General features: G+C 39.4%; 1 protein-coding gene across 2 annotated transcripts in view; it reads left to right on the forward strand.

The window, feature by feature from the left end:
• Nucleotides 1-16617, forward strand: part of LOC124875959 (copine-9-like) — a 195269-nt gene that overhangs the window by 53970 nt on the left and 124682 nt on the right. For both annotated transcript variants that reach the window (XM_047378403.1, XM_047378411.1), the window contains 2 exons: nucleotides 2230-2268; nucleotides 11308-11388. In XM_047378403.1, coding sequence (XP_047234359.1) covers nucleotides 2230-2268; nucleotides 11308-11388 — 120 coding nt within the window. The remainder of the gene's footprint in view (nucleotides 1-2229; nucleotides 2269-11307; nucleotides 11389-16617) is intronic.

Raw genomic sequence — 16617 nt, forward strand, 5'->3', positions numbered from 1 at the left:
CAGATAAAAACACCAGACTAACTAGTGTTAAGACAAACTACAGTACAGACCAAACGTTTGGACACACCTTCTCATTCAAAGAGTTCTCTTTATTTTCATGACTATGAATATTGTAGCTTCACACTGAAGGCATCAAAACTATGAATTAACACATGTGGAATTATATACTGAACAAAAAAGTGTGAAACAACTGAAAATATGTCTTATATTCTAGGTTCTTCAAAGTAGCCACCTTTTGCTTTGATTACTGCTCCGCACACTCTTGGCATTCTGTTGATGAGCTTCAAGAGGTAGTCACCTGAAATGGTTTTCACTTCACAGGTGTGCCCTGTCAGGTTTAATAAGTGGGATTTCAAGCCTATAAATGGGGTTGGGACCATCAGTTGTGTTGTGCAGGAGGTGGATACAGTACACAGCTGATAGTCCTACTGAATAGACTGTTAGAATTTGTATTATGGCAAGAAAAAAGCAGCTAAGTAAAGAAAAACTAGTGGCCATCATTACTTTAAGAAACGAAGGTCAGTCAGTCCGAACAATTGGGAAAACTTTGAAAGTGTCCCCAAGTGCAGTCGTAAAAACCATCAAGCGCTACAAAGAAACTGGCTCACATGAGGACCGCCCCAGGAAAGGAAGACCAAGAGTCACCTCTGCTGCGGACGATAAGTTCATCCGAGTCACCAGCCTCAGAAATTGCAGGTTAGCTGCAGCTCAGATTAGAGAACAGGTCAATGCCACACAGAGTTCTAGCAGCAGACACATCTCTAGAACAACTGTTAAGAGGAGACTGTGTGAATCAGGCCTTCGTGGTAAAATAGCTGCTAGGAAACCACTGCTGAGGACAGGCAACAAGCAGAAGAGACTTGTTTGGGCTAAAGAACACAAGGAATTGACATTAGACCAGTGGAAATCTGTGCTTTGGTCTGATGAGTCCAAGTTTGAGATCTTTGGTTCCAACCACCGTGTCTTTGTGCGGCGCAGAAGAGGTGAACGGATGGACTCTACATGCCTGGTTCCCACCGTGAAGCATGGAGGAGGAGGTGTGATAGTGTGGGGGTGCTTTGCTTGTGACACTGTTAGGGATTTATTCAAAATTGAAGGCATACTGAACCAGCATGGCTACCACAGCATCTTGCAGCGGCATGCTATCCCATCTGGTTTGTGTTTAGTTGGACCATCATGTATTTTTCAACAGGACAATGACCCCAAATACACCTCCAGGCTGTGTAAGGGGTTTTTGACCAAGAAGGAGAGTGATGGTGTGCTGCGCCAGATGACCTGGCCTCCACAGTCACCGGACCTGAACCCAATCAAGATGGTTTGGGGTGAGCTGGACCGCAGAGTGAAGCCAAAAGGGCCAACAAGTGCTAAGCATCTCTGGGAACTCCTACAAGACTGTTGGAAAACCATTTCAGGTAACTACCTCTTGAAGCTCATCAACAGAATGCCAAGAGTGTGCGGAGCAGTAATCAAAGCAAAAGGTGGCTACTTTGAAGAACCTAGAATATAAGACATATTTTCAGTTGTTTCACACTTTTTTGTTCAGTATATAATTCCACATGTGTTAATTCATAGTTTTGATGCCTTGAGTGTGAAGCTACAATATTCATAGTCATGAAAATAAAGAAAACTCTTTGAATGAGAAGGTGTGTCCAAACATTTGGTCTGTACTGTATATTTAATCATGATTGAAGATACAGATGAAAGGACTGGTGATTGAAATTGAAATGTGGATTGGAATGAGCTTCTTCCCAACATGTCCACGTTCGGTTTTATGAATTCATGTAAAACACTCTACTGTCCTCACTCATTGCTAATCTGAATACAAGAATGGTGTTGGACAGGCAGAGGTCATGTTTCCAGATGTCCACTTTGTCTTATGTCCTACCCTTATGTTCTACCTGTCAGTCAGAAACATTAGTTTCTGACTGATATTTCTGAATAAATATTCTTCAATTATTTATTTTCTTTTAGCTTTTCTACCTAGTAAGAAATGTTCTTTGTTAAATACTTTCTTCAGGGTTATATTAGGTTAAAAAGAAATGTTTCGTTCCTTTAAAGTAAACAACCATGACTTGAAAATCGAGAGATGTACCAAACTCCTAAATAGCAATATCTTTTTTACACTCTAAAAATTAAATGACTTTAAATTATCCATCATTTCCAATTTCTGTTTTATTTCTACAATCCTTCTCTCTAACTGTCCTCAAGTTACTGATTTGTTTTTTGCAGGTACAATGTGGATTCTAGAAGCTGTAACATATCTAAACACGTACGTACAGTATGTCAAACTAGCTTTGAGTAAAAAGACATAGGGTGAGATCTCAATATTTAAAGAATTATCTTCTGTTAAAGTTTATTTCCAGTAAATGAACATAGGAGCAGATAGGGATTTGTTTAAAATTATATTACAAATATGTCCCTTTACACTTTCTCCAGCTGTTTGCTTATTTATATTTCTTCCTTCCAAAATAACTCACTTTGGGAAGCAGAAGGTGAGTATATTCACTTGCAGATTTATGATTTCAAGACACATTGTATTTTGTTCAATTTTGTATGCTAGGTCTATTTACCCATCTTTACCAGGGGTAAAAAATGTTTTTCATTTCTCATTGTATAATTTTGTGATGTGTCTTTTATTGTGGTTACATTGAATTTTCACCCATTCTTTCATCTTACCTATCTAATCATGGACAAACAAAGACACCTGGAAAGCTTCCTCTGTTGTGTTGTACAACATTTTTTCTGTCTGCATTCTCTCACTGGCGAAGGTAAAAGCAACTTTCAGAACTCTGCTTGAAAGCAGCTTTTGTGGTTTCTGGACTGTATACTACAGCATATCGTGCACGTCGGGTCATTCACAGAGGCCGCACACATTTAGTTTGCTGCGACTAACACCTACGATAGACCTTGTGCCCACGCAACACAAAATTCAACACTCTGTTCCTGGTGGTGTGCTGTATGTTTTATTATGCCACGTCAACTCTGCTTTTTATGTTACCACATGTTTTTCTCTGTAATATGCAGTGAGGTTGTAAACTTATAAATCGCTTACTCACTGAAAACACTGAACAAAGGTGACCCATTCTCTCCTGTTTTGATTAAATTTATATGGTGGCCGGGAGGTGCAAACCAACATTACAAAATCTGAAACACTTACAATGCTTGAGACAAATTCACATTTCAGAAAACAATTTAACAAGACATGAAACACTTTTACAAGTCCCGAAACAAATTTACACTTCAGAAAACAATTTAACATTTCAGAAAACACTGTAACAACATGCAAAATACTTTTACAAGTCCGAAAGTGACCCGGAAGTTATAAATGGAGTGCTCATGGTGACCCAAGATGGTAAGCAATCAAGTGGCGTTTGCCACGTTTTCGCAACTACCCCTTCAGTTGTTTAGATGCTGGACTGCATTAGATGTGGCAGGTTCAGATAGCACTTGAAATATGTTTTAAGGATGACTAGATCACAAATGATTGGACTATAAAACATGATTCCATGAATACGTTCGGTAACTTAGTAAAAGATAGATGGGAGATGTGGGACCTTGATGGGATCTTGATGAAATTCGATGAGTGGAATCATTCTCTTGTCATCCTGAAGTGAGAGTTATCATTTGAAACAAACCGTTTTTTTACAATAAACACAGAAACTTGGGGAAAATAAATGTAAAATGGCTTATTTGTAAGACCTTTAATTTGTAAGGCCTATAATATTAGAGGTTGATGAAATTTGATGAGTGAAATGTGGAGGTGTTCTTCTGTCAACCTGAAGTGAGACTTGTCACTCGAAACAATTTTGTTTTAATAAGAGTGGAAGCTTAGGGAATATAAATGGACATTCTCAAATGAAAACACAAATTACTACTTAAAACAGTGACAAAAATAAAAATGTTATATCTATATATTTGCAGGTGGACTTAAATACTTAAATATCTAATATAAATAACAGCAACAATGTAATCAACCACCATGAGTCAGTTCATTTAAAATAAATTGATTTCATTAAGATCTCAGCAAGCATCAAGTCTGTAATTCACGATGTTTTCGCGCACGGTGATTTGACCGTCATTTTCAAAGTGGAGGCGTAGCTTGAGCGCAGTCCAACAGACGCAGGTGCCGTGGCACCATCTTAGTAGCTTTTACCTTTGGTCTGGCACCCTCTGGCATCCTTGTGGCAATCTGTGGCACCCTCGTGACCAGGGATTCTACAGAGTGTCAGCGTGTTTTTCAGTAATTCATTTTATTTTCTATGAGTAACATCACAGTAACCATTCATTAACTATAATAAACAGACTGTTTGTGGAATGTCTCTTCAATATCCTTTCAGCACGTTATACATACACATAATGCTATTTAGGACATAGTTTCCATCTCACGTAAATCCAGCCGCCCTTTATTATAGGTCTAACACTGTTTAATAAATAATAACCCATAATGACATCATCATTTGAAAGTAATTACTAACTAACAGTCAATAGCGAATAACTATAATGACAACCCGTTTGCCAATTATTTTATTTATTTTCTCCTTTTTGTGTATTTATACATTTATGTATTATTCATTCATTTATTTATAAATTTTTTCATTTATACATATATTTATTCATACATTCATTTATTTATACTTTTATTTATTTATTCCTACATTTATTTCTGTATTTCTACATTTCCACATTTATTTATTTCTGCTTTTCTGTCTCCGTATGTTAATGAGGTGGGTGGTTCTAACATTTGTCTTCAGCACCATTGGTTAGAATTGTGCGTATGATCCCAATCCTGCTGCTACTGCCTAGACTCCGGTACCAAAGTTCTTTTGGTAGGCATGACGGAGGGTTCTCTTACAGCCATTGCCAATGATTTAAGGTCATTGGCAAATGATATTGACCAAAATGAACCCAATGACTACCTCCATTTTCGTTTTGCATGGGTCATGGAGGATTTCAATCAGCTCCAAGCTGAGATGGATGTGGAGGTTGACTCCACTATATTAGACAGTCTGGAGGAAGTTGGCCGCCAACTTACTTCGGTAAAGTTAGAAAGATATTCACAGAATCGGCTTTTCCGGATCAATCTGGCCTTTATGGAAGAGTGGCAAGAAGAAAGCCATTTCTCAAAGATATCCATAAAAAGTCATGTTTAAAGTTTGCCACAAGCCACCTGGGAGACACACCAAACATGTGGAAGAAGGTGCTCTGGTCAGATTAAACCAAAATCAAACTGTTTGGCCACAATGCAAAACGATATGTTTGGCGTAAAAGCAACACAGCTCATCACCCTGAACACACCATCCCCACTATCAAACATGGTGGTGGCAGCATCATGGTTTGGGCCTGCTTTTCATCAGCAGGGACAGGGAAGATGGTCAAAATTGATGGGAAGATGGATGGGGCCAATTACAGGACCGTTCTGGAAGAAAACCTGTTGGAGTCTGCAAGAGACCTGAGACTGGGACGGAGATTTATCTTCCAACAAGACAATGATCCAAAACATAAAGCCAAATCTACAATGGAATGGTTCACAAATAAACGTATCCAGGTGTTGAAATGGCCAAGTCAAAGTCCAGACCTGAATCCAATCGAGTATCTGTGGAAAGAGCTGAAGACTGCTGTTCACGAACGCTCTCCATCCAACCTCACTGAGCTCGAGCTGTTTTGCAAGGAAGAATGGGCAAGAATTTCAGTCTCTCGATGTTCAAAACTGATAGAGACATACCCCAAGAGACTTGCAGCTGTAATTGCAGCAAAGGGTGGTGCTACAAAGTATTAACGCAATGGGGCCAAATAATATTGCACGCCCTACTTTTCAGTTTTGTATTTGTTAAAAAAGTTTGACAGATCCAATAAATTTCATTCCACTTGACGATTGTGTCCTACTTGTTGTTGATTCTTCACAAAAAATTTGAATTTTATATCTTTATGTTTGAAGCCTGAAATGTGGCAAGAGGTTGACCAGCTCAAGGGGTCCGAGTACTTTCGCAAGGCACTGTATCTGTTACTGCTTGTTTGCTCCTCAAAATATAACAAATAACACATTGTTAATTTATTTATTAATGTATTATGAATCTACCATACATAAAAGCATAGTTTAATTTAAAATTCTAACTAGAACTAAAATACGTCATTCCAGTTAAATTCTTCTTTTGTCAGTGAGCAAGTTGGAGTGATGTGGAGCCTGCAGGCAATTCCCACTGCAGTCTCCCTCATTATAATGCAAGAAACAAGACAGAAAATGTTATTCAGGTCAACAGGATTTTGTGTGCAGCTGTCAGGGCTTCTTTAATATTGGGATTTTTATTATTCATTGTGGTTTTATTTTATGTCATTTTGCATGAACAAGCTGTAAGACTTTTTTGTGCGCTCATGTAATGGTGTCCGATCTCAGGCTGTGACACAATACAAACAGTAAAGGAAAAGTTTAATATTATTTGGTTGTCATACAGAGTTATTATCAGTATAAGCAAGTCTGCATCAATAAAGGCAATGTTATGTTTATTCAAAAGATTCAAGATGAGGTGCTCTCTGTGTGCTATGAGTTTGATGGCACTACAATATGCTATAGTGAAGTTATTGACCATTTTATACATATTTTATTGGTAAGAAATGACAAAAAAACTATTTAAGTACATTTTCTTAAACTAGGAGTTGTAGGATGGATCAAGATGAGGTGATCTATGTGTGCTATGAGTTTGTTGGCACTACAAAATGCTATAGTGAAGTTATTGACCATTTTATGCATATTTTACTGAATATTTGGCTATTTAGGCTATAGTCTTTGGGAAATTCCAATATTTTTAAGTATTAATTTCCAATCCAAGAAATGTAGTATGAAAAATGTGACATCACATACACATAGAATGATTTTAATGACAATACACCTCTCCTTGGCGACTTTATTGAATATTTCTCCATCATATTTTTTGGGTGTTGCAATTTGCAGATGGTCCCTGCAAATTTGAGGAGCAGCGAGCTCTGCATAGAGGCCAATGCAAGTCTCCCAGCGCGGTGTTAGGCTCATTTTGAGGAAAATACAATTGTAGCTCACTGTCTGCCTTGCTGTGGTTGCAGAGAGGTGTTGGTTTTCTAGAGGCAAAGATCCGCTGATGAGTTATTGATCCGGAAAAGTCGAATCTGTGAATATCTTTCTAACTTTACCGAAATAAGTTGGCGGCCAACTTCCTCCAGACTGTCCAGTATAGTGGAGTCAACAACCACATCCATCTCAGACCCGTGCAAAATGAAAATGGAGGTAGTCATTGGGTTCATTTTGGTCAATATGTTTTGCCAATGACCTTAAATCATTGGCAATGGCTGTAAGAGAACCCTCCGTCATGCCTACCAAAAGAACTTCGGTACCGGAGTCTTGGCAGTAGCAGCATGATCGGGATTATACGCACAATTCTAACCAATGGTGCTGAAGACAAATGTTAGAACCACCCACCTCATTAACATACGGAGACAGAAAAGCAAAAATAAATAAATGTGGAAATGTAGAAATACAGAAATAAATGTAGGAATAAATAAATAAAAGTATAAATAAATGAATGTATGAATAAATAAATGTATAAATGAAAATGTGGAAATGTAGAAATACAGAAATAAATTTAGGAATAAATAAATAAAAGTATCAATAATTGAATGAATAGATACATAAATACATTTATATGTGTATTTATTTATTTTTATATTTATGCATTTGTATATATATATATATTTATTTATTTATACATTTATATGTGTATTTATTTTTCATTTTGTCATTTTTGGTCCCTCATACACCATGAGCGCTCCCATTATAAGTCCTGGGTCAGCTTCAGGGTTGGTACATTCCCTCGCCGTTAGATTTTGTCATTTGTAAATTTGTTTCTGAACTTGTAAAAGTGTTCCGCGTGTTGTTAAAGTGTTTTCTGAGATGTAAAATTTTCTGAAATGTTAATTTGTTTTGTCAATGTAAATTTATTTTCTGAAATGTTCATTTGTTTTCTCAAATGTACGTTTATTTTCTGAAATGCTAATTTGTTTTCGCAAATGTAAATTTGTTTTCGCAAATGTAAATTTGTTTTGGGACTTGTGAATTTGTCTCAACCTTTGTAAAAGTGTTTCAGATTTTAATGTTCAGTAATGTTGGTTTGCCACCCTGCATTTGCCAAAAATTCCAACAGGCAGCTGAATTATGCAGCACTCTATAACATCTTTGAGCTTGACCTTGTTGGGTTAATGCATGCCTATATATATGGTGAACCTAAAAAGTTAATATTCAGTTTAATATTGCTCTTCAGTAAGATAAGATTGAACTTTAATGGCCGTAATATCTCAGTAACAATCTCCATCAATTTTACACTTGTTCATAATTGCTATTGAGCTCTTTATCTCTAGAATAAACCCTAGCGTGTTACTGGGATGATTCTCCTCTTGCTTACATTTTTTAGAAATACCATGGTATTGTGTCAGTGATGGACATTATTGATATTTTGTTTTGATTAGTTTGTTTTTGGCTTTGAACTTGCAAACTTTACTGGGGCTTTATGCGATACATCAACACAATGTAGTGCATATTTATATACAGTGAAGTGAAAGGAAGTGGATAAAAGGTTTTCTGAATAAAAAAAAAAATCTGGTAGGAATTTTGATTTAGCCCCCTGAGTCAATAATGTATTAAAATATTTTTATATCAAAATGCCAATAGCCAAAAATGCCACACTCCACAGAATAAATACTTGATTAAAGTTTTTTTCACATGTGATAATTCATATGTGAATTATTAAAAAGTAATTAAAAGATCATTTCAGTATTGTCATGACGTGTGGGTTAGGAGATGGACCAAAACGCAGACAGAAACGTGAAAGCATCGTGGTGAGTTGATAGATTTATTAATATCAAAAGACAGCAACTTACAGCATGACACAAGAACAGGACATGGAGCATGGAAAGAGCAACAGGCACAACAATGTGGAGGAACAGGCATGGTAACAAAAGGATCCAGCTGAGGAACGAGAAACAAAAAAACAGAGTCCAGACGGGCAATCGGAAGGTCGGTCCCAGAAGGTACAGAGGTCTGGCAGGCAACCGGAAGGTCGTCCAAAAGAGGCACAGAGTTCTGGTGGGAATCAGGTCCTGCAAAGGACCCTCAGAGTCCCACGTAGAAATGGCTGGAGCTTGAGATTGAGGATTCGTAATAGCCGACTTCAACAACAATGGCACAGGAGGTCTGGAGGCTGGCAGCAACAGCACAGAAGGTGAAGGGACAAAAGAGGTCAGGAGGCCACAGGCGGTGAAGAAGGTCTGGAGGCTGACCAAGGGACTGGGAAAACCCACAGAGAATCTTGTTTGGAGGCCCACCTGGGCATAGAGATCCCACGGTGGCGCTCAAGAGACTGGAAACCACAGAGAAGCTCTGAAGATTGGTCTACAGGATGCTGGAACCCACAGATGAGCTCTGGAGACAAGTCCACAGGAAGTTGGAACCCATGGAGGGCACTGGAGAATGGTGCTGGGGCCAGTAGAACCCTGGCTTGAGCCCTGGAGAGCGGCACTGGAGCAGCTGGAACCCTTGGAGGAGCCCTGGAGAGCAGCATGGAAGACAAAGGTTCCTTTGACGGATGGGATCAGGAGACGGAGACAACCCTACTTGGACACCTTTGGAGAACTTGGCAACAGGGACACAAGGTAGGTCCACCTGGACACCCTTGCTGGAGAACTCGGGAATGGCAATAGGAGGTGGGCCATCCCTTTTGAAGAACCCGGGATCAGGAACATAAGGCTTATTTGGAGCTGTAGAAGGCTGGAGAGTGCTCTCAGCAGACAAAGAGCAGAATCTGGTGCTGAAAGTTGAACAGAGGAAGTTGTGGGAAACCCTTTTTGCTGGAAACCACAGGAGAGCACTGAAGAAGCAGTGGAAGGTGCTGGAGAAATCTGGGCTCCCAAACGCTGAGGACTGACCTGTGAAGAAGAGCCGGTTTGGAATCTGAAAGGCCCAAGACCAAGTCACAAATGCTAGGACAGGAATGATGGCATTGCCCAGAACCTCTGGAACAGGAGTGGAGGAATCGGTCAGATCCTCCGGGACGGGAATAGATGCGTCGGCCTTACCTGCTGGAACTAGACCAGAGGCATCTCGATGGTGGTGTCGTCTGCACTATGAGGGAGAGAGAACGAGAGGTGCTGAAATAGGTAATGGAGAAGGTTGGACCAGTGATTGAGGAGTGGAATCTTGCTGATACTGGTGGAGGAAGTGTGAGCACGCGTTCTGACGGAAAATGGAGTGGTTTGCCGGCATCCTCAGTGCTGGGCTGAAGGTTGGTCCAGGGAATATGCTACAAAGTGGGATGCCCTTTGAAAGGATTATTTTGGAGGTAACATGAGGATCCAGCAGAGAACAATGAGAACCAGAGAGATTATATACTGAATTATGTGAAGGGAATGACATTGGATACAGGTGTGTCAATCAGGGGATATGTGGAGCAGCTGGGCAGTAGATAAGCAGGGAGACTGAGTAAAGGAGACTAACATCAATATGGCAAGAATATAAAACATAAATAAACAACAAGAAAATGGTGAGAACACAAACACAAATGAAAACCAAAACACCCAAGGATCATCCCATGCTGGTGCTGGGATGTTCATCAAGGAACATTTTAAACTGACTCTAAGGCTTGTCAATAGATCACAATATTTGACAGGCAAAGCTTTCTTTAATACTATGTATGCAACGGTGTTAGCCTGCCAACAGAGTTTACACTTAAAATTAATTAATTATGTGATGCAACATAGGACTAGGAAGTTAAAATAATTAATCAAATGTATTCTTATAGGTAATCATACAAATCTTGATGTATTTTACAGTTTTTTTTTAAATATTTAAATAATTATATACATTTATGTATTTATTTAATGTGTGTATTTCCAGTTGTATTAAATGTTCACATTTTATTTTGTTTGATATACCCTGTGTAAAATTACATTACTTACAGGTGGACTATTTACTAATTAGAGGAAGCTGAGGTCAATTGAAGATAATTTGGAGGTATTCGAGTAAAAAGTCCTGAAAATAAATTCAAGCCATACTTTTAATTTGTCAAAACAAATAGTAATTAAACCATGTATCATTTTTGTTTACTTCACCATTGTGTGCTATTTTGTGTTGGTCTATGACATGAAGTTCCAGTAAACTAGTAAGAAGGTTGTGGGTCCAATGTGAGTAAATGTGGAAAAATTCGAGAGATATGAATGCATTGGAAGGAAATGTACGTCCCATCTTTTTCTTTAGCTATGCAAGTAAGTCTTCTTTTTAATACCTCTTCTCAAGGACTTTTTGGGCCAGACGTTCTGTACACTTGGAGAAATAATTGGCTCAACAGGAGGACGGCTGGAAAAGACCCTATCGTAAGTCCTGAGCAACCTTGGTAATGTGTCAGTCTGGAAATTCCGGTTTTCCTTTTTTGTTTGAGTGTTTGGTTCATTTATTTTAATGCAAATTATGTACATACATAATCATTCAGTCACTCAGACTGTAATAAATCCCCCATCTGTCTTTTGTTCCATATTTATATTGGGTTACTGGTTACAAAAACCCTTGAGAGTGAGCTTTTTCTCTGCAAAGCAGCCTGAATACACTCAAACCAGGTTAAATAGTCTCATCTATTATAGTATTGCACTATTACGCAGTGTTTTTCTCTGGCCTTGTACAATGTGTTTTGTTTGTTACACCAAAATATTATAAGAAAGAAAGGATTAATGAATAGAACATAACCTTAAATTGTTACTTGCAGCCTTATAATTTTTGGATTTTAGATATAAATGTGGAGGAGTTTAAGTATCTCGGGGTCTTGTTCACGAGTGAGGGAAGAATGGAGCGGGAGATCGACAGACGGATCGGTGCAGCTGCCACAGTAATGGGGGCGCTGTGCCGGTCCATTGTGGTGAAGAGAGAGCTGAGCCGAAAAGCAAAGCTCTCAATTTACTGGTCGGTCTACGTTCCTACCCTCACCTATGGCCATGAACTTTGGGTCATGACCGAAAGAACGAGATCACGGATACAAGCGGCTGAAATGAGCTTCCTCCGTAGGGTGGTCGGGCACTCCCTTAGAGATAGGGTGAGGAGCTCGGCCATCCGGGAGGGGCTCGGAGTAGAGCCGCTGCTCCTCCACATCGAGAGGAGCCAGTTGAGGTGGCTCGGGCATCTATACCGGATGCCTCCTGGACGCCTTCCTCGGGAGGTGTTCCAGGCACGTCCCACCGGGAGGAGGCCCAGGGGACGGCCCAGGACACGCTGGAGGGACTATGTCTCTCGGCTGGCCTGGGAACGCCTTGGGCTCCCCCTGGAGGAACTGGAGGAGGTGTCTGGAGAGAGGGACGTCTGGGCGTCTCTGCTGAGTCTGCTGCCCCCGCGACCCGGTCCTGGATAAGCGGAAGACGACGAACGAACGAGATATAAATGTGAACAGATTGCATTCTTAGTGAGCTGAAACCTTTTGTTACTGCGTATTTTCAGTGTGAGATGGCATTTTGTATTCTCCAGAAAGAAAAGCTGGAATACAGAGAAAAGTGAAGCCAGGGAGGTCAGAAGTTACATTCGAACTCATTTCATTGTACACACAAGACTCTTCCCTCTACATTGTAAGGATTATGATTATTGATTAATTAATATTTATCAAAAATTATAATTATAAATCTTAATTCAGGAAAATAATTTCTTAACCAAAATCATTACTTACAAATAGAAATCAGAGATGTCCTCTGGTGTTGTGATTATGGGCTCAAAGCTCTTAATAATTACAATTAGTTATTTATTCATTAATAATGATTATGTCACTGTTTATTCAACTGCTTCACCGAAGGTGGGGGAACATCGACCTTATTTTGATGGATAAATCACTCCTGCGCAAAATAAACACCAACGCTTCTCTTAATTATATATGTGAAGATTTATTGCCATATGCCATATAAGCCATATAATTCTGATATACTACCATTCTTGTCTACATAAAGGGGACAAAAATTACTACCTAATAATAATAATAAAATAAAATATATATGTGCATTGAGTGTCTATGAAGATCAAACCCACAGTTTTATGGACAAAATGTGCAATTTGGGTTAACTTGAAAAGAGAAGCTTTCCTGGTGAGAAAAAGAAAGGTTTGAGAAAAAGTTTGCCTGCGAGCTTTTGTCTCTCCAGATATGCGCCTCCAAGACACGCTGGAAATGGCAACAAAAGTTTATTTTCCGTGAGTTTTATAATCCCGGGTGACGTCAGAGCTGCAGCGTCTGTTGAGGTCACTTTGCAGAATTCTTCAAAATGTCTACACATTATTGCTAAAGCAGCATAATACTCACAAGTCTTATAATATTAGCTCAATAACCGTAGGTGCTGTTGTTTTGCCCACTGACTGAAAACAGATAATTAGGCTGTTCGCTCTACTGCCCCCTGTTGGCGGTCAGACGCCTCGGAGCCCCACCGGTCCTTTGGAACCCCGAAAACGGTTACACACTCTATCTAAAGACTCTTAAAGGAACGACTCTCAACCAGTTTCTAACTTTTAGCTCTTTTTAATCTAAGTTAAGGCAGAGGAATGATTACAGAGATCAGCGCTGAGGCTCCCGTCTCGGACCGTCGCAGTCTGTTAGAGGATGATGTAGAGCCTCTATAGAAGGTCACATACAGTTTTTATATCTGGCACTCCAATGCAATGGATGTGCTCTCCCTCAGTGATTATCAGTAGACTATGTGTCACCATTGTGGTGTCATCTGTTAGATTGTGTAGTAGCGGGTGTCCATACTTAATCTAAGTGTGCTGTAGCTTTCTAATCAACCCAGTTATACCGGCTGCTCCACTATCTACCCCAGTGCCCCAGCTTCAGGTCATTTATGACAACCCTTGGGCCATTTATCCTTGTATTGTATGTTTATGAGCATTCTTATCCTGTTGTAACAAAAGGGATATGTTAGAACTTATATTTTATTTCACTATGGTATAAATGGGAAAAACAGCTATGAGCATATTAATAAAGGTTATTCCTAACAACCCCCCTGAGGTGTCATCCCCCCACCCCCCCACCCCAAGAAGGAACGCCATCTCTCTGCTAGACCCCTGGTTGTGTCAAGGCAACAGTTGATACACCTAGTGGAGACAAGTCTAACCCCCTCAAATCTGTATGTGTATGATTTAAAGAAAAGAAAGAAAGGACAACAGTTCTGCTGTGCTTCAGCACAGCAGAACATTCTGTCTAACATCATGTGAGTCAGTTAATGTAGACCCTAAGTGTAGATTAACTTCGTCCATCTTCTCTGCCCCCTGAGCGACATCCCTAAGCGTCCTTTGACAGGTTCAGCTACCTGAAAAGGTTAGTCTTCAAATGGAATATAGAATCATATGTTCATGCCGGGCAGATTACGCCCAATTGTAGGTAATTATCAACTATTATTATCATTAAAGCAGGCCACATAGTGGCTTAATCAAATGGATCTTAGTCAAAAATATTTCATCATTATCAAAAACAATGTACCGGTTTAACACAATTAGAAAACTTTTTACTTTAAAGCAGCCTCCATTTATTACTTAACACTTGTACTAAAAATCAATCTATGGAGTGGTGAACACATAACCAAAAATAACCTGTGAGGTCCTATTAATACTTTCATTCATGATATGTGCTTAACTAATTTCACTTAATCAATCTGTCATTAACTTTATCTGATTATCTGTACAGCATTCATACCATTAAATGAAATATTCTGATTCCTTTAATACCAACATTATTCATTAAGTCACAGAAATCACTGTAAAGGATATCGGGTCAGACGGCGGCCCCCCTTTTCACTTATGGGTTATCCTCTGTCAATCCAGTGAGCCTGATCACGGCCCCCTCTTTCATACACCCTTGATTTGAGGGGCCTGCCCTAAGTGTTTGCATCTGACAGGCGGTTTTCACTCTCGGACCCCCTGAGTCCATGGTTGTAGTTATTCCCCTAAGGATGAGAGCCTAAAGGGTGTCACCCTCTTGTATCAGTTTATCTTGTGTTGCATCTTATGTGATATCAACAGTTATGTTGTGTAAGCTGTAGCAGTGAGCGGTGCGGCAGATAAGCAACAAGGGCAGATATATTTAATTAAGGCAGCAAAGAGATAATTAGAAAAAGGATACAGAATCATACATTCATAACAATCCCCCTGTTGAGGTGGGAAAAACCTACCTCACATCAATCAATGTGTCTAGTGCATATGGACCTAAGCTACAATATGGGAGGCAGTTCCTTCCGTCCGTCACGTAACTCCAGCCCCCAAGCGGAGTGCCATTTCTCCGGTAACTGCCTGCAGCCCTCAGTGTGTGTGCCCCTTCTGTTTCCCATAGAACAAACGTATGCTGGTGTGTGTCTGAAATTTAAATGATTAAAACTTTGCAAACAGAAAATAATGCCCTGTTGAAAAATTTAAAACAACAAAAATAATAAAACCCTAGAAGCACAGCGGAAATGAGCAGCACAATGTGTATCAGTATATTGTAGACCCTGAGTTGTAAACCCTGCTCAATTATCTATTGCAGTCGTCTGGTCCTCCTCCTCATAGCACAGTATCATAATTTCTCCAGCACTTTGGTTTGGTTCCATGCGATCCACATCATCACTTGTGCTTAAATATTCAGTGGACAACATCAGTGTGTGCTCTGGCACCACATCCATTTGATATTCTGGTAATCTAAACCTCTGGTATCACTGGACCCAATTGCACGATCAATACACCTGAGGATGAGAGCTCAAATACAGGTTGCACAACAGCATACACAACTTGTGATCACCACAACAGTCAATGAAGTGAATATACTCACCAGTAGGTTTCCCCATTTTCTAAACCACGTCTCAAACATTCTTTGTGAACTGTTCATCGATTCCTGAGTACGATTTTAATTCAATGGAAAGTGATTACAATCATTTTAGGGCCTTTGTTAGAGATCCATCAGATGCTGTAATTGTTGGGAATAAAAGAACAAGCCTCTCCAAAAACACCACAAAACCGTTCTTCTTTGTTTTTTTGTTTTTTTTGTAAGGATCATATCCAAAGCTATTCTATTTTGACAAGAAATAATTTCAACATCCTGTTTACACAGCCTTCAGCTGTCTCTCCTGTTTTGCCGTGGTGTCATTTAAAAGATTAGAATTGGTTCTAACAGGAAGAAGCTTGTATCCTAGCAGGCATATCAAATTCAAAAACACATTTTCTGAAAGGTTCCCCCTGACGAAGTGGGCCAATCGGTGTCAGGGCATCCTGGATGGAGAGGGAAACCAGGGCACATCTTTCCTGTCCAGTCAATAGGTTGTAACCCCCAAAGCAATTATTACCCATAAATCAGTTCTGTTCAGCAGCAAGTAAGAGTTCAAGGCCTTGTATCAAGTTAATTTACAATCTAAGTTGCAAACAACATCATCTATAAATAAATAACTCAGAAGCACATGGGAAGTTATAATTTCTATTCAAGAAGTTATTCGAATTGATTAAATAGTTGAACACTCTTTTAACCCTTCAAGCAAATTATTCCACAATTTTCCACATTCACAGAAGTAAACATTTGTTTGGTGATTATTCACACAGTTTTACCTTAGAAATCCTTCTACCCT

Source organism: Girardinichthys multiradiatus, chromosome 1 (assembly GCF_021462225.1).
Source record: "Girardinichthys multiradiatus isolate DD_20200921_A chromosome 1, DD_fGirMul_XY1, whole genome shotgun sequence".
NCBI lineage: Eukaryota > Metazoa > Chordata > Actinopteri > Cyprinodontiformes > Goodeidae > Girardinichthys > Girardinichthys multiradiatus.